The sequence below is a fragment of the Carya illinoinensis genome, chromosome 13 (genome assembly GCF_018687715.1).
Source record: "Carya illinoinensis cultivar Pawnee chromosome 13, C.illinoinensisPawnee_v1, whole genome shotgun sequence".
NCBI lineage: Eukaryota > Viridiplantae > Streptophyta > Magnoliopsida > Fagales > Juglandaceae > Carya > Carya illinoinensis.
The window spans coordinates 10,538,404-10,562,292 of NC_056764.1; the positions used below are offsets into that span (position 1 = coordinate 10,538,404).

Genomic DNA, 23,889 nt, shown 5'->3' on the forward strand with positions numbered 1-23,889 from the left:
TGATAATGTTGGGTCCCTGATGGTAACAGTTCTTGTCATTTTGAAGTGCACAGCGGTTGCCGCTAGGTTCAGCCCATTTGAACAACCAGATCAGCCCTTCATGTGGACCTTTGGGCTTACCCCTTTCCCCCACAGCTTGCACCGTATTGACTCCAATCCCGAACATCACCATCAGGAAAATTCCTATTATTAATAATGGGAATTCTTTTTCTCATTATCCTCTTAAAATTGCTAAAGTTTCATATTTTATTACAACATTTGACTGTCTACCTTTTTTTCAGTTCAGATCGTGCAAAAGATAAGAAGCCGAAGGGAAACAAACAGCCTAGCTAGATTTACGTGTCTTTGCCCCCACCATAGCGTCCAATGTCAAAATTGCAACTACTCTGCTCTTTCTCGTCACTTCGATTTCCAAAGGAAACATGCAGAGAATTTACAAATGGGAGGCAGCCACAAAATTGCCAATCTTAACGGAGAAGTGAATCAAGGAAAATGGCTTTCATACTGCATGCAGCTTAAGGGATGATGACGTTGATGAGCAGAATGTTGAGTTGGATGGAGCTAGGGTAAAAAAGTTTGGTCAATAAATGCAGGTTACGTACACGTTGATCAAGTGCAAGTTACTCTTAATGGTAATAGGACCCCAACTGTTATTTTCCATGCTTTAAAAGTCAAGGGCCCTAGTTTGAAATCTTATCACCATTCTCATAAATTCAGCTGAATTTTGACAAATGGCGATCTTTCTCGATTCAGATCACTTTTGAAAGAACTGGCAGATACAATTAATTGGCTGCAAAGTTTAGGTACTTGTGCGTGCGTACAAACAGATGAGATAAGACTGACTGCTCTCTCTCACTTCCCTAGCTAGCTTCAACCCCGAACCCCCCACCCCACCACCACCCCCACGCCAATATGTAGCTGTTTACAGAAATATCTTTGATGCACGATTAGTTTGAGGTCAAAATTCATTAGTTGACCATTATTAAAACATGTATAAAACCAAACCAAATAACAACAAATTGACCACGCAATTGCTGCTTCACAATTTTGACATTCAAATCCCACAAAAACCTATGTGGCCACAAACCCAATTTTCAGAAGGTGATGAAAGCATGATGGAATGGGGGAGAGAGAGAGAGAGAGAGAGAAAGAGAGAGAGAGACTTCAGTCAGGATGTACTTCTTGTTTTTTTAACCATATGAGAGAGAAAGAAGGATATATACATATATGCAGGAGATGTTTCAGGAATTCACAGCAAAGCCTTGCTGTCAAAGTTGCCAAAAATATGAGGAGGTCCAAGATGTGGACGGCGAAGAGTGCAGAAAAATGGCACAAGTGGTTTCTGATTAATTTGATAGTGGAAGTTGGTGGTGGTGATTGATAGCCAATGACAGTGACCATGGTGGCATTATAAATAAATTTCATGACCTTCCTCGCGAGTCAAAGTATCTGGATTGTGTTTGCTCAATGGCTGGCACTTCTATTCTTTAAAAACTCTCTACTTAAGCTTTAAAAACTCTCTCTTCAACGCTAGCTTCCTATTATTATTTTTTTTTAATGTTATTTTTTGCTGGTTTCTTTTAATTATTATAAGATTATGTTCATTTCATGTCTACAAGTTCAACATTCTCTTTGTAGCTTCAAAATGTCCCACTCCAAAGTTTACAAGTTCATATATATATATATATATATATATATATGTATTTATTTGTTTTTTTGTATGTATAAATTTGAAGACAGCTAGCTACCAATCTCTATTTTTTTTATTTTAAACAACATATATATGTGTGTGTATAGATATATTCTAAGACCATATAGCAAACCAAATTACTTTTAAGAGTGAGAAAGGTGTGTCATCAACGCTGATTTTGAAATATAATTTCTTAAAATTAAAAACTATCATGTACACACTAATGTTTGGTTACACAGATGAGATGAGATAAGATGAGATATTTTAAATAGTAATAAATAAAATATTATTATAATATAATTTTTTAATATTAATTTTGTATTGAAATTTGAAAAAGTTAAATTGTTTATTATATTTTATATTAAAATTTAAAAAAATTGTAATAATGAATTGAGATGAGATCTTTTATTTTTGTTAAACACATAGTATTGGATGTGATCCCAAACTTAGCCTAAACTCCATGCTAAAAGATTTATAATTACTTTTTCCTTAAAATATTTCTGTTTTCTAATTAATTGTCATAAATATACAAGTCTGCTTAAATTTATGTAAAAAGGTGGGCTATATCAAAATAAAATGATTATTTTTATACTTTTTCAGGGTAGAATCCACATTTTTTTTAAAAAATCTGTGCAAGACTAATATATTTAAAATTTGTATAAAACATTAATCAAAAATTGATTTTACCCTCCAAGAAAACATGATTTCATAATGTTACCCCAACTTGAAAATTCTAGTTCCACAACAGCACCTCAAGAAAAATAAATTTTTATGATTAATTTATTGTAACAAAAAGACTATTCGCAACTACATTTTTCTTAAAGTGCCGGCAGTATCAAGGGTACAAGATATCCGAAAACTATTGTCTCGAGCACTTAATTATAAAACAACTGTTCATGTAAGATGAAATTCATCTAGAAGATCAACATATATATATATATATATAAGATCGAACATTAATTATTAATTTAAATCTTAAATCAGAGGATGAGAATGATAATTTGACAACAACGTTCACGTTTAGATAACTAATGGACATAAATATACTAATTATTATCAACTTGGGTAGTTAAGTGATAGTAGTACTACTCCTCCACCACTATCTTAAAGATGGCCAAAATTACTTTACTTTTTAAAGTTCAACTTGTAATTATGGGTTCGATTTTTGGGTAAAATATCATAAAGATAATGTACGTTAAACTTGTTAGCTAGGGTTTGCTGAAATGGAAGCAAAATAATTACAGGTAAAGCCAGCCAACGCCCAACGGTCCACCATGTAATAAAAGAAGAGCCACTAAAAGGAACAGATCGATCAACAACATGAACACCCACAATGGATGGATGAAAAAGATTAAAGCTTGCACATTAATTAATTTACAGTTTATAAAATAATTAAAATCCAAGTCAATATAATTTAAGGGTCCAAAGCAGCATTATTATGCAATATTAATTAATTACCAGCTTAAAGTTCATGATGAGTCAATCCATTAATTAATTAGGCGGCCATGGCCATTATCTTTGATCTTCTAGACAAGTTTAAAAAAATCAACCAACTTATGCTTGAATGGATGAATTTAGGTTTGCAAATCCTTGTTCAAGATACGGACCATTCAAGTTTCTTTGGCTTTTATTCCCCCATTACAGAAATATAATAAATAAAATAATCGCTTCTAGAGAGTTGACATACAAAAGAATTACCTCATATCCTTTTTTATTAAAATTTTGCATAGGTAAGTCTTTGAAAATTGTTATAAACTCTACTCTTTTTTTTTTTTATAATTTTTTTATTATGCAATATAGTATGTTCATGACTTACTATGTTGTTAAGTAGTTCATGTATCAAGTCAAGAAAATAAGAAGTTGTTTGGATATTGAGATGAGATGAGATAGTTTTGGATGAAAGTTGAATAAAATATTATTATAATATTATTTTTTAATATTATTATTATTTAGAGATTTGAAAAAATTGATTTCTCAATAATACGCTGGTCATCGAGTGACAATTTACATGGAAAACCTATACAATTGGACTAGGGTTGTGAAGTTTCACTTGCAATTTAAGATTCGTCATATACTAAGAATTTATCTAGTATTTCTATTTGCAAGCTGGTGTGAAGAACATATTCAAGAAAGTGTATACATCTGGTCGTATTCGAGAAAGTGTATAGGAATCTTCATGGCAACAATGGATAAAGTGCAACGTGACAACATGAAGTGTTTATCGACTCATACAGCCCCCTACTGTATTTGTTAGGAAGAAGACGACTTAGGTAAAAAGATGTACAAAAACTTTGGAAGTTGCACATTGTCAAGTTCTAAGAAATTTCATGAATTAAAAAGATGTACACAGTGAAGTCAATAAGTGTGCAACTCATGATAATATTTTTGAGATTAATTTAATCGAAAACACTGCAAGGTTGAGCAGCTGTTAAAAGAGGACAAAAGGATAGAAAAAAAAGAAAAGAGTGGGTGGGGGCAAGCAATGTGGGAGATCGTGGAGATGGTGGCTTAGGAAGGTTTCTCCACTCACAACATTGAATGATGGCTGCTTTGAATTCTCAAATGAAATGGCCATATTATTATTATTATTATTAATCTTTAATCCCAACTTAAGTTCTTTGAGTCCCCTCAGATAATATTAATATATTTTCTACAGTATAAGGGAATTGGGATAGTTCCCATCCACCACCCTCTCTTTTCTTTTTGGTGGTGTTGGGGGAAGTAATTATGTACCTAAGATCCATTTACCTCCATCTCATCATACTCCAAGGTGACTTCATTGCCACATGGCAACAACCCATAATAAGGCTAATTACTTGGATTTTTTTTTTTTAAAAGGAAGAATTAAAGAAAAACAGAGGTCTGAGTTTGTGAAAGAAACAGGAAAAGTCCATATTCCAAATTTCCAACGCGTTGATATCCAACAAAGAAATTGAATGCGGCTAAATGTGTCATTTCAAACAGGATTAGCAATTAAGCAAAGTTTAGACAGACGTGAGAAGTTGTTATGGTATGGTTTTGTGGGCATACGAAACTTGTACACGCGCTAATTATTGTAGCTGACTTTATATTAAAGTAAGAAAAGAAAGTTCCAAGTAAAATGCACACAAATTCAAAGACAACTTCCAAGGACATGCCTTTCTAATTAATTCTTTCATTAAATTACATATCACATGGTTTTAGATCTTTTCTACCAACAATATTAAATATGCTAAAAGTTTAATAGTATGATAATGTATGACCGATTCTTTGAATGAAAATTCTAGATTCGGAATTTCTCATCCTCTTTATAAAAAAAAAAAAAAACATATTATTGAATATTACAAGATTTATATTAAATATTAATTTATATGTATCATGTCTATCTCTCTCTTTTGTTATAGAGCCACTATAATTATAAAAAAAAATATGTATATTTTTTAATGGTTAAATAAATATAATATTAAAAGCTTTTCAAAAATTCTATTTTCAAATCTTTATGTAAAAACACACGTTAATAAAATGCTTATAAATTAAATTTTATTATTTAAATGATGTATGATTTAATAATAAAATAATATTTATGGGTTAGAATTTAAGCAAGAACAATATTAAATATTAAAAAATTAAAATATATTGTGACTGGTAGTTTCCAAATTTAATCCATTGAATTTCAAAAAGCAAAGAAACAAAGAAATGTCAACCTTCAAAAACTTGGGCAGGAAGTAAAACTGCGAATCCTTCAACAGTGTTTTAAAGTAAATTTCAATTGAATATCATAAATCTATCGTACACCGTAGTGAATCAGTGATCCGCAACCACCCCAACTTTTTTTTGTTTTTTCCCGTAACGGGGAAGGGAATAATGACTGCCACGCGTCGGTCACCAGTTGCTTCATGATTCCACTTCCGCCCGATCCAACGGCGATCGTGGCACGCCTTCCCAAGTCATATTTATTGGGCTTCGCTCTTTGACTTTTTCGATCTCTACCAGAATTAATGACCCTCCACACTAATTCCACGCGCACGAATCACACCCGCGCGCGCAGATTCGTATCTATCTTTCTACGTGTGGGTCCCTGGCCACGTCTTACAAATCCCGTCCATTTACAACGGAGCGTTCGAGCCACGCTCCTTTGTCAGTTGTAGGCATAATAGCTGATCTAAACTTAAACCCATGAGTTTACTTAAACCGTACCCCGTAGTCAACGCCCCACACCCCCAAAAAAAAAAAAAAAACACAAACGTTTAAAATACAGATTAAAACAAAAAAAGAGAAAGAGTTTTTTTTTCTTTTCTTTCCTCTTTTTTTATCCGAATTTTTATTTTCAAAAGCCCCAAAGTCAACGCTTCTCTCTTCAACCTCCTCTTCTACTTCTTCTCACCTTCACCTTCTCTCTTTGGCTCTTTCTGAGTGAATCGGCCATGAGATTATAGTCATATAGAGGGTGTTGATCAGACGGAAAAAAAGTTAAGATTTTTTTCATTCTTTTTGGGAGATGGGCAACGGTTTGGGAAAGATCACTGTCTGCTTCACCGGCGGTGAAGAGGCTCGCCGGAGACCGGACATTCCGTTTTTATTATCGGATCCTCTTGACGAGGGTCTGGGCCACTCCTTCTGCTACGTAAGACCTGACCCGACACGACTCTCTTCGTCCAAAGTCCACTCCGAAGAAACCACCACCTTCAAAACTATCTCCGGCGCTTCAGTGAGCGCCAACACGTGGACTCCTCTGTCCACGTCCATCGTAGACGTCTATTCCTACCATAGTGTTGATCGAGCCGCGGCGTTCGAGAGCTCCACCTCCTTTGCGTCGATTCCTCTCCAACCAATCCCGAGGAATCTGATGAATTCGGGTCCTATTTCAGGTAACCTGTACGGGATTCCAAGTTCGGGACCGCTGGAAAGAGGGTTCTTATCGGGCCCGATTGAGAGGAGCTTCATGTCAGGTCCGCTCGATCGCGGGCTGTACTCTGGTCCAATCGAAAAGGGTTTCTCTGATCAGTTCCCGAGGAGCTTCTCCCATGGGGGTTTCGCTTTTAGAAACAGATCGAGAAAAGGGAAGCTGATTCGGGTCCTTCGGCGAGCAATATCAAAAGCCATGTCTCGAGGACAGCAAAACTCGATGGTCGCTCCCATCAAAGGCGGCGTAGTAAAAGAGCCTGATTGGATTATTGGGCCGGAGAAGCATCACAATGAGAACTTGACAGTGAGCAGTGTGAATTTTAGCAGCGATGGTAGCTTAGAAGACGACGACTGCTTTGAAAGTCAGAATCTACAGTGGGCTCAGGGAAAAGCAGGGGAAGATCGGGTCCACGTCGTCGTTTCGGAGGAGCGTGGCTGGGTTTTTGTTGGGATTTACGATGGGTTCAACGGCCCCGACGCGCCCGATTACTTGCTGTCGAATTTGTACCCTGCCGTTCACAAGGAGGTCAAGGGTCTATTATGGGACGACGGGTTTGAATCAGCTACGAGCACAATTACTTCTGCCCCTGCCACTTCCTCCCCTTTTTTATCCCAAACTTCCAATTGCGAGTCGAACTCCAATTCGGTAATGGAAGATTCCGATGGGAATAGCTCGATGAGTCGGACGGCGGGTGATGCTTGTGTTCGCTGCGTAGTTGAGCAGCCAGAGAATTATCCGTGTGCAAGCGGGGATGATGGGAAGCGAAAGGGGGGAAAGAACACTTCTAAGAGCAAAAAGAAATGGGAGGAGAATCAGAGAAGGTGGCGGTGGAAGTGTGAATGGGACCGGGAGAGAGTGGAGCTCGACCGTAGATTAAAGGAACAGTTACTGAATAGTACTAATAAATCTGGGTCGGATGGTTCTAGAGCTATCAACCACGCGGACGTGTTGAAAGCGCTTTCGCAAGCTCTGAGGAGGACAGAGGAAGCCTACTTGGACATCGCGGACAAGATGTTAGTGGAAAATCCAGAGTTGGCGTTGATGGGTTCGTGTGTTCTCATAATGCTAATGAAGGGTGAGGATGTGTATGTGTTGAATGTGGGTGATAGTCGAGCTGTGCTGGCTCAGAAGGCCGAGCCCGATTATTGGCTTGGGAAGATTCGGGAGGACTTGGAGAGGATCAATGAAGAAACAACGCATGATCTCGAAGTGTCCGACGGAGATAGACCGAATCTGACCGCTTTTCAGCTTAGCGTGGATCATAGCACTAGCGTGGAAGAGGTACGAAGTTCTTTTTCTATTGTCGCTTTTTTATCGAGATTGTTTTAGCAGATTGAATGGTGTGAGTAGATTCTCTCTGCGTCTCTGTCTTTGATGGATCAATGTTGGTTTGCATTGCAGGAGGTTCATAGAATAAAGAATGAACATCCAGATGATGCTAGTGCTGTGATGAATGATCGTGTGAAGGGTTCATTGAAGGTCACTCGGGCTTTTGGCGCTGGTTTTCTCAAGCAGGTACCTTAAAATGCTTAGCTTCCTAGCTTCAACTAGCTTTCATTATTGGAATTTAACAATAAATAGTTCGTTGGGCTTCCTTTACCAGTGTTTGACAAAAGTAAATTCTGAGGACATCGCTTTGTGGAACTCATGCTTAATTCTGCAGACTGTAGAGCTTGATAAATTGTTGAAAACATTTTCATACTTAACTTTGTGATGTAGGCCGGTGTTAACAGCTATTCATCTAGAACATATATAAACATAGCAAAAGGACTAATAATGGCAGTGGTGTACATTTCGAATAGCAATGATAACTTCTCCTCCTAGTATATTTCATTTTCATTTGCTTAACAGAGCACTTAATTTATCCAAAGAGATTCAACGACTGATGCTGCTGCTGCTGCTGGCATGAGCTATGGTGACATGTTTGCTTCTCTCTGTTGCTTGACAGAAACATTGGAAATAAATCACCTGTTTTGTATGAAATTTTTTAAATGAGAGAAGATTAGCCACATAGTTCAATGTGCTTGTCACTCATCAGCCAATTTAAAAATGTCTAGTCTCTCTTCCTTGTTAATCTGAAACACTAGTTTCTGTCATAACCTTTACACAGACTATATGCATATCTTTCTGCCCACCACACAGATCAGGTTTATGAGCATGTCTCTGATAGGAACATTATGTATTCTTAGTAGAAATCTGTCTAAATGGATGGATGGTGGAACATTTTGATACAGTGCTGTTTTTATGTTTGCTTTAGCTCCTGCAGAAATATATCTGCCTAAATTTCTTGAACTATTGAGAAGTTGTTCTGCCGTTTCTTACACTTGATTTGTCTTGGCTGTCTGCAGCGTAAATGGAACAATGCACTTTTGGAGATGTTCAGAATAGACTACGTGGGGACTTCCCCATACATAAATTGTGTCCCATCTCTGTACCACCATAGATTAGGCCCAAAAGACAGGTTTTTGATATTATCCTCGGATGGGCTCTACCAATACTTCACGAACAAAGAAGCTGTTTCGGAAGTTGAACTTTTTATCACATTGCAACCTGAAGGAGACCCGGCACAACATCTGGTTGAGGAAGTGTTGTTTCGTGCTGCAAAGAAAGCTGGTATATTTTGTATTTCAACATGTAATAGAATTGTCATGACAGAGAAGCATTCTCTTCTACTCTTGAAATCTAAACTTAGTGAATTTTGGTTTGTTAAATTACAGGTATGGACTTCCACGAATTACTTGAAATACCACAAGGGGATCGGCGGCGCTACCATGATGATGTTTCCATAATTGTTATTTCTTTAGAGGGAAGGATTTGGAGGTCATGTGTATAAATAGAGAAAACAACAGATAGAAGATATAGAGGCATCTGGTTACAAAGTCAGCATCACCCCCTTTTTTTGCTGTTTTCCTCCTGGTCATCTCTGCAAAATTAACAATTAAGGTCCCGGAGTGCCTCAAGGATCTTAGTTGGCAATCTACTGGGTGATGGGGGGGAGGGTTGTAAAGGTGTAAAAGCTGGTTCAGGTTGATTATAAACTGTCATAGAGAAATTGTAATATTCTAATAAATGGCATTCCTTTTGGAAAAAGGGTTTTGTTCGGAATCATCACAACCATCACTTTCTGCAATTCTTTTATCACAACTGTAAGAGGTTGCCAACACTTCGTCATGTCAGCATCGGCATCTTTACCCCCCCACCTTTCTCCTTATAAGTTGTAAACAATTCTTCACTACTTGTTTCCCAACATTTAAGCCATATGAGAGAATACGAGAATACTAGGTTTTAGTATTTGGGTTCTAAACTTTTCCCCTTTCCTTCCCAATTTGACGAGGATGCATTGGTTGCACAAAAGTCAGAAGCACTCTCCAATCCCATCACCATATTCCATGAGCAATACTCTACTAAAATAACTTCCCCTCTCTAATTTAATCAAGATGCCCATATTAGCTCCTTCTAGAGGTGCTCATGTCCATTGATCTGGCGCATTACCTTCAAGCATATACCTCTACATTCCCTTCGGTGCCTTTTGAATAACATTGTAATCTTGTTTTCAACAATCCTCCATGTAAAAGGTAGGTATAAATATTTCCAATTGGTGAGAGGTTTATGCATATCACAGATGCCATTTTGAAGTTGAAGAAAGAATAACGTGCAAATTAAAAATGGTGCAAAATTCCTTCTTTCCTCAAATGTCTTTATTTTAAGAGAGAGTTAACATTTGAATATTCATTTTAGAAGTTCGCTACGTGTAAGCCAGTGTGTTACTTGTTATGGGACAATATTTTTTAACATCATCAATATATTTTTTTAATGATTAGAGGCTAATAATTTTGACTTATATCTTGAATAAACCCACCCAAATCCCACCAAGCAATTGATGCATATTAACGTGGAGAAACAAGAGTCCTGTGGGATGTGCAGAGTGCAGACCCAGTTGGAGTTGGAGGGTCCCAATTATAATGAATCCTCTTAACTGCTATCTGCTTCGAATGGGACCGTAAATGTGATGCAGTTGGGAGATGTCCGTATCAGACATGGCCATGGTTCCGGCTAATGAAATTAAAACCTTTCATTTGGTCAATAAATTTCCTGACTGAGATTTCACTCATTCTCTCCCTCCCTCCCTCCCTATAAACCTTTCCTTCCTTCCCAGGTAACCATGGCTACACGACATTCGGAACCCAATTCAAACTTGTGTAGCTTTGAATGTCTTAATTATGAGAAATGGACACGCGAAATGAGTTTTCTTATGGGATCAATAAATGTTGAAAGACTCAGTTTATATTTCTATTTCTAATGAATAAGAATGTGAGGTATAATCGCGTTTATGAAAAGAATATCTATTTCTAATCATCTTATGTATATGTCTCTATAAGTAAATATATAAGTAGAAAGTTTGTATTTTTATTATCAATAATGATATCTTAAGTTGGTGTACATCATCCATATCATTTGAATATTAAAATTTTATTTATAAAATTCAAATTTAAAAATTTATCTTTTAAATTAAATTATATCATATAAATATTTAATTCAAATATGCTCTAGGATTGTAGTTGCTAAGCCCTGAAGAGATAGGTGTGGGGTGCTTTATTATTTGGGTTGGGCCAATATTCAACAAAGATATATGTGCCCCTGCCTATAAAAAGAAATGGGCTCTGCTTTGTCCAAAATCTAAACTAGAGTAGCATTGTATGGGCTGGGCTTTCTTGACATCGAGTTTGGGCTTGCCTCGTGTAAACTAGTGTCACTTTACCTCATCCGCATCTCATACCTATTTACCTGGCCAGCATTTTTTTTTTTTACTCCAAATTTTTTCTGTTTTCTTTTTTCTTTTTTCAATAATACAAATTAAGTTATTTTATTTTCAATTTTCTTAAATAAGAAAAATAATTTTCCATGTGACAACCTTTAAGACTGCCGAGTTTTGCCACTCATCATCCACACATAATATTTGTTTTTATTTTTAGTTTTATTATTTTTAAACTAATTGAGTTTTTCTACTCATCATTCATACATCACATATTTAGTAAGAAAAAAATACAAAATTAAAAAATTATGTGTGGTGTGAGAATAATGAATAAAATTTTTCTAACATAAATGTTTTTATTAAGAAAAGTTCTACTCATTATCCACACTATACACTACATATAATTTTTTAATTTTTTCTTTTACCAAAGATGTGGTGTATTGATAAAAAATAGAAGAACTCAATTAATTTATGAGGAACAAAATAAATAAAATAAAAATAAATGTGGTATATAGTGCATGGGACAATAAATAACAAAACTCTTTTACTAAACAAAATTAACCTAACAAAAGCATCGGATTACTAAACAAATTTCCTTAAAACAACATATATATGAGTATGAGTGAGGCTCAAATAAACAGTAGAATATCATTACCATGGGGTTTTGTTGATTACTTAGATAAATGAAATATCCATTCATTTTAAGTTAAACCTAACGCATGGAATGGAGAATCGATGGACTTGTACTTCAACTAGTACAGTATATGACTATATATATATATTCTCCTTTTATAGGATAAGATAGCCAATTCTAAGTTTTTTTTTAATTTTAATTTTAATTTTTTTAATACATTGGGGAAGAAGGGTCGAATGCCATTTTGGAGATGTGAGTTTTGTCCCATCAGGCCACAGGCCTTAGGCCTAATTCTAAGTTGTTAATTCAATTGATATATTTTTCTTTTATATATATTCACCACGATTAATGGGTAATACCTAATATTTAGAATATTGTTAGAATATTTAGAGTTCTTGTGGACGTAATAAATATTGTTAGATCCCTTTGTATGTCACATACTTTGAGATCTCTACCGAAATGCATTTCGAGAATATTTGTGGATAGGAAAATATTTGTGTGCCCTCTCCTCATGCCCCCTCAAAGTGACCGCTGGTCACAAAATTTTTTTTTTTTATTTATTTTTTACTTAGTTATTTTAAATATATTAATATTTTTTTTATATTTTTTAAAAATATTTAAATAAATTAAAAAAATCTATAAAAAAAACGATCGTGCGGTCAAAACGAGGAATGCACAGCAGAGTAGCACCGCTCTTGTGGATAATATTTTATATTTACCTGATAGACCATTTCAAATTCAAACCGAAACAGACGCTGTCCAGTACTGTGGAGATGTTGACTTTACATACTTCCTTTTTTCTTTTCAAATGCATGTTTTCGAGATTCAAAGACGAGATCTTCATTCTTCACACATCACTAAGTTGAGTTTTCAAAGATGTTGCTTTCATTATTCAAGCTTCTTTCTCTCTTTTGAATTCTTCGCCTGATTCAAGACTATCAATGGAAGTAAAATGTTTTTATTTTTTTCGTAAGGATTAGGTATTACATCTGCAGACGTCCTACATTGCTTGATAGAAAGATTAGTCGTGCCTTCTCGTTTTGGTGAACTCTATTCTCTTCTTAGAAGCAAACCTAGGAACTGTTCCCCACCAAAAAAATCTTTTTCGTCTTAAACATGTTTGTTTTGAGCAAAAACAGTGGCAGCAACATGGACACCCCATCTTTCCATGACTTGAAAAGACAAGCTTCTTTCTTCTTCAGAGAGAAAATCAAGACTGCTAGATTGGTTCTCACAGATGCCACACCTGCACAACTGTAAGTTGTTTGGCTCAGTTTATGTTTATGGTTTTGTTTTTCTTGTTTTGGGTAGTTGTTGGAATTAGCTATTATTTTGGTTTCTGATATGGGTATCTTTCGTATGATGCTTTTAATACTTGCAGAATGACAGAAGAAGCTACAAGTGGAAACACATGGGCTCCAGACACGCCTACCCTGCGTTCCATTTCAAGGGCTGCTTTTGAAATAGATGATTATACGAGAATTGTGGAAATCCTGCACAAAAGGTTCAGGGTGTTTTGTATATGTCTTTCTTTTTCTTCTATTTTGCCAATTTGATATTGAAGAATGTTGTTGTATTGATGTTGTTATATTTGCGCATCAGATTCTTGAAATTTGAAAGAAAGAACTGGAGGGTCTCTTACAATTCCCTGATTGTACTTGAGCGCTTGTTAACCCATGGACCAGAGAGTGTAGCAGGAGAATTTCGAAGTGATAAAGATGCTATTGGTGAAATGGAGAGCTTTCACTATATTGACGAGAAAGGGTCTGTAATTGTAACCTTTTTCAAGTTTATTGCGTGGTTTTATGTTATGTAGTCGTGACAAGATCCTCATATTCACACGCAGATTTGATTGGGGCCTTGCTGTTAGAAAGAAATCAAAAAGAATACTGAAGCTGCTTGAGAAAGGCCCTCTTCTCAAAGAAGAGAGAGACAGAGCTCGGAATGTAACAAGAGGGATTCAAGGTTTTGGGAGCTTTAGCAATCTGTCATCTCCAGCAAAAGGCATGCTAACTGAATCATCCTCAGTAACAACACTCGGGAGGTCTAATTCTCAATTCGACAATGAAGAAAATCAGGAAAACCAGTTTTCAATCTCAAACAAAGGGTTGCCCAAAGAAGTTAAAAAATCACAGCAAAGCCATGAGGTTGTAATGTTCCAGTCTGGAAATGAAGTGGTGAATGAGAGATCTTGGGACAGTTTGTGCAATTGCCAGGTGCATGAGAAAGATGGAACTCTGACGAGTTACAAAGAAAACATGGTTCCTAAAAAGGAAAAGTTGCACAGATGGAACTTCACAGGAGAGTCTAACCCGCTTCTGGATGGTAAGAATAATGAACCCAGAATTGAGATGTCCGTGGAAGAGGATCATCCCTTTACTGGCACTGAGAATCAAACCACTGCCTCCCTGCTTATGCAGATTCCACAGAAATAGAGTATATTAGGATCCATAATCAGTTAACTAGCTGAGTTTTGATTCTTCCTGTTTATGCTTGTCAAAATCAAGAGAGAAATTGTCATTAAGCTTCTAATTAGAAACTCTTATCAAGATTGGTTTGATCAGATAAATTTACGACTTTCTTTCTCTTTCAAATGATGAGATTCATAGCACTACACTCAAGTTCATGTAGATATGAACTAAACCAGAAAGATAAAAAAAGGAAAAAAAGGATCGGTCAAAATGGAGCATCACCCCAAAAATTCTTAATGCCTTTGAAAAGGCAGTATTTGGAACAAGGAAAATGATAAAGCCACCGAGGATGTGTATCAAGAGGTGACAGTTTCTACTATTCTGTTTTTTTTTTTTTTTACTAAATTAATTTTTAAAAATATATTTAAAAGAATTTAAAAAATACTAGAAAAAAAGCAAAAAAGAAAAAATGCAAACTGCACATCGGTAGAAAGGTTCGGTAGCCTTTTTCGGTAAACGTTTTTTTTCTCCTCCAACACTAGATTTTTATTAGAGTAAAACTACCTTGTCCATTCAAGTGTACTGCTAAGTAATTTTTTTTTATATGCTTAATAATTAAAAAAGTAATTTTTAATGTATTGATATATTTTTATTTTATTTTTTAAAAATATTTAAATATGTTTAAAAAATATGAAAAAAGAAAAAAAAAATAAAAAAATAATTTTAGCCTGTGCGCCCAATAGCCGCACGGCTGTTGTTATAATTGCATTGAACTGAGCAATGGCCTAGCTAGTTTCTAATTCTAGTATAGTCAGTGATAATTTCTCCAGTTCAACATGAATGAATTGTTGCTGTATTTCATCATTCTGGCTACATCTGTAACGTAAATTTCCTAGGATTTGCTTCCTAAGCTGATTACTAATTCTTTAAGCTAAATATACACCTCAGAAATGTTCATGAATTTATCTTTTGAGCTTAAAAATTGGCCAACTCCACCATTAACCAACTGGCCTCTTCTCCATACTCAACGCTTGAAGCTCTTCCAGCTACTCCACAATTTCGGTTGCTTTCATTATAGATTAATGCGAAGTAAAACAACACCAATCAGCCCCCTCTTATTGAATATACCTATTATGGTCAAGAAGGGGTGCATTAAAATGCACCACCACACATATATGACCAAAGATACCTACATACAAAACATACATTTATACTAAAGGAACTCTCACGATTTGCAAAGCCAATCCTGTATTGCAAGCCGTAAAGCATTGTTAGGAGTAAGATGCAAGTGACTTAATTTCAAATTGGTCATGGGAGAAGTTTCACGCCCATTTTCCAGCCATCCACGCAAGGCTTCCCCTTCGTATGTGAACCCATCTGCTGCCACCTGAGGGTCATGCATGATTTCCTGAAACCAACCCCATTACACATTAGTAAGCGAAATGACGCACAATATGAATCAGGATAAGCATGAATGAAAGATCCAGATTTGTTTGATGTGAACAAATCATAGTAGGTGACAATTTTCATTTCAGTTACATCTTCACCTAAGGGCTATGGTGAAAGAGTTTATATTTGATCTCCATGAAAGTTACAGGATTCAAATGTATCTTTTCTAAGTGGCAAGAGTACCTCCACCCTCGTGAAATAATCACATGTACCAGCATAAAGTAGCCAAGCAAAGCACAGCTTAGCTTTATTAAACCTTGGTTTAAGCCCAAGTTAAGCTTGAGCACCACCCAAGCTCTAGAAGTTTTCTTGGGAGTTCAGGGCCTTGCTTGGTCCAGATTTTGCAAAGGTACTTAGAAGTACTCCGTTTGAAAAGCATCATAAGCGATTGAAGACAGATCTAGGGCTACACTGTGACTCAAATTTGGGCAAGCTGAGACACAGTACATTTAGCAATGAAGCTTTCAGTTTCGGCTCTCTCTTTCCATCATAAAAGAGGAATAAAGATGAACTCACGGGCAAGAGAGTCATATTTAGTTGGGGTCGCAGCTTGACCACAATTTGCTTTTAGGCTAGCAAGCTTTGCTTATTGGCTCTTCAACCCCTAAAATAATTTGATCCATCACTAACTACTATTTGGTCCTCTTCCTCAACTCGGGTAATACACGAGAAGCATCACTCACCTGAAGGATAGGGCACAAGAAGTAAGATGGCACTGGTCGCTCTTCTGAGATGTGCAACTGCTCCAATTCCCTCACCAGAGAAGGTGTTAAATCTGGTCTATCTCTACTGCTAAGTTGACAGCATTGCAGCCCCAGTTCTGCTAATCGCCTTGCTACAAATGCAGGCCATTCTCCAGCTGATGAATCCAAAATTGATGTCAATTTTCCACATGAAACTGCCTTACGCAACTCAGCTGCCAGCCCAACTGGTGGCCTTCCTGTGAGTAACTGCAGAATGATCAGACCAAATGAGTAAGCGTCAGACTTGGGTGTCAGCACTCCAATTCTCTGAAACTCTGGATCTGTATAGGTAAAGGCACCCTTTGGCTCCGTGCTCCGGCGGAAACTGGGGCAATAAAGGTTCTCCTCAGTTACCAGCCTGCAAATCCCAAATTCACATATCTTGCAGCTTAGATCAGTGTCTAGTAGTATGTTTCCAGGTTTCAGATCACCGTGAACAATCATTTCAGGTTTAGAAGAGTGCAAGAAGCAAAGGGCACTACAGATTTCAGCAATGATACGAGTTCGGCTCTTCCACAGCAAGGGAGAAATATTGCTTTTTCTATAAAGGTGATCTTGAAGGCTCCCATTAGGCAAGTACTCATATACAAGGGACCAGGCCTCTGGGCATACACCAAGCAAAGTCACCAGATGAGGATGCTGTAGCTTACCAAGAACTTGAACCTATATGCACAAAAAAAGTTGTCAGAAACATGGAAGGTAAAGTATCCTAGACATTGAAGCAAGAAAGATAATAGTATCTTCTGATTGCTAAATCTTGTAATAGTTTTTTCTTCCGTGGGAAACCATACATCACAACTTGAAATATCAGATAGATAAAAGAAACTGCTCAGAAGTTTCTGTAGGATACTTGGCCTAAGTGTAACCTGTTAGCCCATTAGTACTACGATGAAGAGTAGTTGCTCACCCGACAATGATTGTACGAGATCACAGTTCACCCGACACAATCGTCTTGGGTGAACAAGAAATGTGGATAGGGTGCGAGTGAAATTCCTGCCAATGGATGAGATGTTCAGTCAGCTCCCCCTTCGTGGAGCCAAGATCCCCCCACGAGTGAGCAGAAAGAGAGTAGGAAAGAGGCCCTGATGTGAAACTGAAGTTTCTTGGGCTAAAGTTCAGGGAAACATAAGATCTTGTATCTCATTCAACTCATCTGGACAATCAGAGAGCAAATAGAAGGGTAGGTAATCAGGGAAAAACTTATAGGATAAGCCAACTATGGTACATTTAACAAGCCTGCAATGCTAAGCAGATACAGAGCGCCCCAGAAGTGTATTTTTTTAATAAGTGATATAGGTACTACATAAAATTGTTAACTGATAAATATAATCTATTATAAAGGCTCATACAGAGGTAAATACTTTTTGCTTTCAAATTGCCTGCAAAGAGAGGCTGGGAGCTACTATGCTATGGGATTAGATCAGCCATCTGTAACGATTTTTCATCAAAATTTTTATTACCCAACATATAGTATCAGAACCAGCAGGTAGTAAACTTCACTCCTTTAATTAAAGGGGAGTTCTCAACAGAAAAGCAAAATATGGGAGGTGCAACCTATTTCTGAACTGTCCAACAGAAATTTGGTAATAAACATATGGATTAGAGAACCAAAACCCTGTAACTAATAAGAAATTTGAGTGGCACTGTATTTGTTTGAGTTCAAATCAGTACTGAAGCTTCAATGGAAATTCAGAACAGCACATAAAAGCAGCTGAAGGCTTCAGGAGTATTCAAGAAAATACTTAACATATCATGATCTTTTAATATAAATTGTAGAAGCATACCGAAATTTCAAATGTGATTCAACACTGATTATAATTTGCTAATCCAGTACAAAAAAAGGCAACCAGTATTGGAACAAAATAAGTGTCTCAGTGCTAACTATTGGGGTTCTAACCGCAAGGGGTTGGCCCAAGTGGTGAAGGCCTTGGTTTTGGGGTATCACTCCCTTCCAAGGTCCAAGGTTCAACACCTCATGGATGCAAACAATCCTTTGGGGCTACACCTCCTGGTGAAAAGCCAACGATTTAACTATTCTGTGTAGGGAAACTTCCGAGGGTGCGGTGCAAGGGACTGGGGTTTACTCTGTAGGGATGGGTCCAAAGGGCCCTACCTTGGAGAGGTTTCCCAACTATTAAACAAAAAATAAAAAATAAAAAAAAAGAAAGAAGGAAGAGCCTATTGGTGTTCTATACCTCACTTATAAATCTTCACAAAACTTGCTGGAAGAGTATAAATTTTATGCAGCTCACCTAACTGAGGTTTTAATGACTTAGAATGGTACTCAATATAGCTTGCGTAAAGTCCCTACAGGCTTGAACCAGAGAGGCAGGTCTTTAAAAAAACTACTAAACAACAAGCGCACGTGCACACACACATAACAGCATGTATGTATTCCTGGTCGGAGGGTTGGATCAAATAACAACTAAAAACTATGCCTTTTTCCTCTGTCTACTGTAGTGTCAATATGTATTTTACTAGAGAGAGACGAAGAGAAGATTAAGGAGACAGTAGACCTCTTGTTGAAACTCTGATGGTCCTTGCATGTTATGGGGATAGAACTTCCTTATGGCAACAGTTCTACCCAACATTTCCCCTTTGTAAACACAACCATATCCTCCCTGCCCAATCTTGAAACTCTCAGAAAAATTGCATGTAGCAGTTTGCAGATCTGATAATGAAACTTCAGCTAACTCGGGTAATCCTTCAACAAAACCAATGAACCCATCGCAGTTTGCAGCTCCAGCTTGTCCACGTCTCCACCGTTCAAGCCAGCGTAAGGCTTCCGATTTCTGTCGTCGGATCCTCTGCTTTTCCTGCCTAAGAGTTGCAATGGATGCCTGAATTAAATTTAGCTCACCAGCTACTTCGTCACATCTACGGTTTGCTTCCTGTGCACGACTGTCTAAAAGAGCAACATTTCTCATGGTCTTCTGTATCTCTATGGTCACTTCTTCTCTTTCTTCCAAGAGTTTTTCTTGCTCCTGTAGTGTAGTAATCAATGCATCCTCAGCCTCCTTCCTGAGCTTAACTTCACGTGCATGGGCAGATTCATATACATTCACCTGAGAAGGAAATAGAAAATTCTGAGATTGGGAGATAACACACAAGATTTAGAACACAATAACCCAGTATAATTTATAGTGTATATTTTCAAAATCATGATGTACATTTGTACATTTTAACAATGCAAAGAAAGTTTAATCCACATATGGGCTTATACTTCAAAAGAACAACTCAAAGATTACAATTGAATTCCCTTTATATTGTATAAACTGCAAGAACTTCTCCTTCCATGAAATGTCGGATCCCATCTACCACCATCCTATACTCAATCCAGGGTATTACAGTCTCCCTCCACTTAAATCTTTGACGTTCTCGTCAGGTCATTCCATTGTAGGTGGTGCAGCTTAAATCTCACACTTCTAGCTATGATTGACTTAGATATGATTATAAAGATCCAATGAAAGTCCAAGCCACATTTGGACTTATGCTCCAAAAGGATTAGTCAAGATCATGATTGGAGCCCCTTGGAATTATTATCAATTGCAAAGACTTGTCCCTCATAGACAATATAGAATCCCATTCACACCCCCCCCCCCCCCCCCTCCCAAAAAAGAAAAAGAAAAAAGAAAAACATATATTTAGTCTAAGGTATTATATATATAGATATATTTCTAAAACCAAGTAGTAAAATACAAACATATTCTTGTGCTAAAGAGTTGATACAAACTTACAACAAGGGAGGAAGGACGCGAGGAAAGGTCAAGAACTGCCTCCCGTTGTATAGCCCATTGCAAGAATGTAAAACATGTACATGTAATTTTCTGTTCTCTACCTATCCGTTTCAAGTAATGCTTCAAAAGGCATAAAAGAAACTTAACACCTTCTAACTGGAAAAAACTATTCATTTGTCAACTCAAAAGGCGCATAATTATTTTTGCCAATGATAAGAAATGAATATATTTATCATTGGCAAAAATAATTATATTCAGAAGTTCACATCCTTATTAGGCATAACTTAATTCTCAGAATTTAAGATGCATAAACTAAGTTGACCCATAACCAATTCAGCCACAGCCTAACTCCTAGGAGCCATGATTGTAAAGAACAAGTTCCTTAATTGAAGAATAGGAATCAAGCTCATGCTTACCTTGCTAAAAGCTTCTACCGCTTCTGACTCCAGTTTTTTGCAGTTCATTATCTCTACAAGCACCTCATTCCTTGAAGCCTCAGCTTGAATCCTGGCTTCTGTTAGCTGACTATACAAGCCCTCTTCCTCAACCTTTGGTTCAGAAGTTAAAGACACCATTCTCTCAGCAGAATTATTTTCTGAACCAGTGCTTATAGTTGTTGGACAAAATGAATTCTGGAGATTGCGAGATGAATGGGATAAAGCAGGCAATGAATCCACTTCGACGTGTTTTGTTTCACCCTGAACCCACTTACTGTTTTCATTGAAGAGGGTAATTCTAGCAGAAACTGATTGAAGAGATTCTGGATGGATTGCATTATTCCTACTGCACTGAAATGACTTGGATCTCCAGGCTTCGTCACTTGTAATCTCAGGTTTACTACAGGGAGGCAAAGGATTTGGGCTTTCGGAAGCTTCTCTTGTCCACACATGTTTCCCTTTGTAGATAAAATATATCTCACAGAATAAAGGGGCATTTTTGGCTGCATAATTTGCCTTGCTGGAGCTCTTTTTCACCTTCATCCAACTGTAAAAAGCATTAGCATTGCAGACCAAGATTTATTCATATATATAGCGATTACAAAAAAGGACTAAAGAAAGAAACCGCAAACTAGTCAACCAAGGGCTGCTCTAACGAAAAGGACGGTGCAGATGTTCCAATGTGTACAGAAACATCGAGAAAACAGGAGTTCATCAGTAAATTTTGCTAAAGATGTACTGGTGAACTCAGACTTAAGCATTGTTACAAAAATTAGATTTTGCTAAAGCACTGTCACAAAAAATATTTTTTTAAATCTAAAAAATAAATTTTGAATACCCGGAAAAGTCACTTTTTAGAATATTAGCATATAGGATATAACGATTTCCACAGATGCACCACTTACTTTTCACTCGCAGCCCCCATAACAAGCTTCCTAATGCCATGTCTGTTCACCAAATCTACAATTCCCTTCTGAACTTGGTCAGCTTCTACTGTAACAATGCTTGCTTTCACCTGTAAAGTAAGAGTGAGTGGTGCAAAAAATTATTAACAGAGGAAAACATGTCTGGGGAAATGCACATTTCCCTAAAATTTTTGAAGTCACCAACTGTTGGGGAACAAAGGGCAAGAACTGACCAAGGGAAACGAGAAGGGTTAAGACGGTAAATTAAAGAGCTCTGATTTTCAATCTATGATAAATATTTTATATTACTTTGTAGTTTATTATTCTCTTCTACCAAAAGGAAAAACCATACTTGTCCCAAACCAGATGAAAAACCATGGTTAGAATACCGATCTCCTCAAACAGCAACATTGATAGCAAGAAGTACTTCATTTGACTCCAAGGAAACGCAAATAATTACCTAACAACTGATTTTGCATCATAAGTTCTATGAGAGAACTCATGGTACTACTACAAAGAAACGAGTTGGAACCCAAAAAAGTCAGATAAAGAAGTTGATGGAACAATCAAAATATAAATTTCAAAAAGAATCTGCATAAAATCGGTAGCTACAATAACAAAAAGCATAGGAGATAAAGAATTACCTTTTCTGTACTGCAAATGCTCACGTAATATTCTAAAAGCTTCATTGTCTGTGCCCATTCGTCTCTTCTATGTGCAGCCACTACTTCACCGTTGGCTCGACTTGCCGGTAGTTTTCCTACTGCAAAATGCATTTGTGGAAATACCGTTCAGCCCATTCAGGACACTAAGAAATTTAAGGAAAGTGAAAGAAATTGATCCGTTGAATCCCATATCTTCTCACAACTTGTGGAAAACATAAATCACTCAGTAAATATGCTAACAGTACAAAATTAAAAATTAAAAAAAATCAGCAAGTATACTAAAAAGTAACAATATTCTATCCACGACGAAGTGTAAATTAATTAATAGAGATTTGATATTTATCATTTTCACCCATCAATCATCACATTTTTTTTTTTAATTTTTTTCTTATTAAACATATGGTATATAGATGATGAATACAAAATTCAATTAGTTTAAAAAAAATAAAAATACAAATAATAAAAATATATAGTATATGATGTTTGAAAATATTTTTCTAATTAATAATCACACAAACACGACAGAAACTCAAAGGACATTTCTTATATCATTAAAATTCGTGCCTGCATAATGTTTTTATATTTCTGCCCATATACCCCTAATATGGGGTATATTAACAAGCAATCAGCACTAATATTTAACACAAAACAAACACACACCACAAGAATTCTAGTCAACCCCTAATATTTCTGTAACAAAAAAGGAAATCAATTAGCAAGCAAGATAATTCACGTCAAAATCTGTGTATCCCAGGAAAAAACAAACAGAACCCCTTTAATGGATAACAATCAGCACTCATGACAGAGGGGATAGAGACTCACAGAGAGTGGGGATCGCATGAGAAGGTTGATGAACGTGAAGAATACAAATTTCTCGGTTCCGAAACCGCTTGAAAGACCATTGAAGCAGAGCCACAGCTCGGTCGACGGACTTTCCGACCGCCAAGTGTACTTTCTCATCTCCAGCTTCCTCCACCATCTCAGGCAGGCAAGATCGGGAGCTCACCTCCTGGTGAAACCCGAACCGAAAACTCGACGGGGACGAGAGCCCGTGAAATTGATCCCCCGCTAAGGAGTGGTGAGGAGGATGCGATGGCTGCAAGAGCTCCATTCTTGCCGGAGGGCCCGGCAAAAAGAGAGAGAGATGTGGATTCTTTGGGAGATATTCGCCGAGTATTCGTTTCGTTGGTCTTCTCAGGTAGCCTTGACTTTTACAGTGACTTGATATAGTTAGAGAGAGAGAGAGAGAGAGAGAGAGAGAGAGAGAGGGTGCTGAACGTGTGGAAGAGTGAGATCGGTTGGAATATATTTTGCAGGTTTCTTTTCTTTATCATTTCCTAAGGTGGCCGTGGTAGACTTTTGTTCTGACTTGATAAGAGACACAGACAGGCACACTTGTTGGCTTCCTTCCTTTTTCTATTTTTCTCTTAAAAAGTTGTAAAAAGCTTTATCTATTTATTCTCTTAAAACCGAATTATTCAATTATTTAGCTATCATAACCATATCTATATATATATTTTTTAAAAGAATTAAGCTAAACTCGAGATTCGAACTCAATATCCTCATAAATGCCAAAAGAT

The 23,889-nt window shown here is 36.8% G+C and overlaps 3 protein-coding genes across 3 annotated transcripts; 2 read left to right on the forward strand and 1 right to left on the reverse strand.

The window, feature by feature from the left end:
* The first annotated feature begins 5,983 nt into the window (after positions 1-5,983).
* Positions 5,984-9,683, forward strand: LOC122292366 (probable protein phosphatase 2C 4). The gene is made up of 4 exons (XM_043100687.1): positions 5,984-7,856; positions 7,977-8,090; positions 8,924-9,188; positions 9,293-9,683. The coding sequence occupies exons 1-4, from the start codon at positions 6,168-6,170 to the stop codon at positions 9,406-9,408; spliced, it is 2,184 nt and encodes a 727-aa protein (XP_042956621.1). The 5' UTR covers positions 5,984-6,167; the 3' UTR covers positions 9,409-9,683.
* A 3,026-nt stretch (positions 9,684-12,709) lies between these two features.
* LOC122291440 (epsin-3-like) lies at positions 12,710-14,531 on the forward strand. The gene is made up of 4 exons (XM_043099158.1): positions 12,710-13,218; positions 13,344-13,466; positions 13,565-13,726; positions 13,809-14,531. The coding sequence occupies exons 1-4, from the start codon at positions 13,079-13,081 to the stop codon at positions 14,395-14,397; spliced, it is 1,014 nt and encodes a 337-aa protein (XP_042955092.1). The 5' UTR covers positions 12,710-13,078; the 3' UTR covers positions 14,398-14,531.
* An 889-nt stretch (positions 14,532-15,420) lies between these two features.
* On the reverse strand, positions 15,421-23,643 carry LOC122291918 (U-box domain-containing protein 33-like). Its single transcript, XM_043099966.1, has 7 exons — positions 23,132-23,643; positions 22,289-22,407; positions 21,645-21,754; positions 20,719-21,286; positions 19,082-19,630; positions 16,506-17,228; positions 15,421-15,781 (listed from the first exon to the last, which is right to left on the reverse strand). The coding sequence occupies exons 1-7, from the start codon at positions 23,418-23,420 to the stop codon at positions 15,599-15,601; spliced, it is 2,541 nt and encodes an 846-aa protein (XP_042955900.1). The 5' UTR covers positions 23,421-23,643; the 3' UTR covers positions 15,421-15,598.
* Positions 23,644-23,889: the final 246 nt, after the last annotated feature.

Coding starts and splice junctions, on each gene's coding strand:
- LOC122291918 (XM_043099966.1), bottom strand. CDS start 23,420: ATGGAGCTCTTGCAGCCATCGCATCCTCCTCACCACTCCTTAGCGGGG. Junction 19,631..20,718: donor CGGTAGAAGCTTTTAGCAAG/GTAAGCATGAGC, acceptor TTTCCTTCTCAG/GTGAATGTATATGAATCTGC. Junction 17,229..19,081: donor CATCAGAGTTTCAACAAGAG/GTCTACTGTCTC, acceptor TTGTGCATATAG/GTTCAAGTTCTTGGTAAGCT.
- LOC122292366 (XM_043100687.1), top strand. CDS start 6,168: ATGGGCAACGGTTTGGGAAAGATCACTGTCTGCTTCACCGGCGGTGAA. Junction 7,857..7,976: donor ATAGCACTAGCGTGGAAGAG/GTACGAAGTTCT, acceptor TTTGCATTGCAG/GAGGTTCATAGAATAAAGAA. Junction 8,091..8,923: donor GCGCTGGTTTTCTCAAGCAG/GTACCTTAAAAT, acceptor GGCTGTCTGCAG/CGTAAATGGAACAATGCACT.
- LOC122291440 (XM_043099158.1), top strand. CDS start 13,079: ATGTTTGTTTTGAGCAAAAACAGTGGCAGCAACATGGACACCCCATCT. Junction 13,219..13,343: donor GATGCCACACCTGCACAACT/GTAAGTTGTTTG, acceptor TAATACTTGCAG/AATGACAGAAGAAGCTACAA. Junction 13,727..13,808: donor CACTATATTGACGAGAAAGG/GTCTGTAATTGT, acceptor ATTCACACGCAG/ATTTGATTGGGGCCTTGCTG.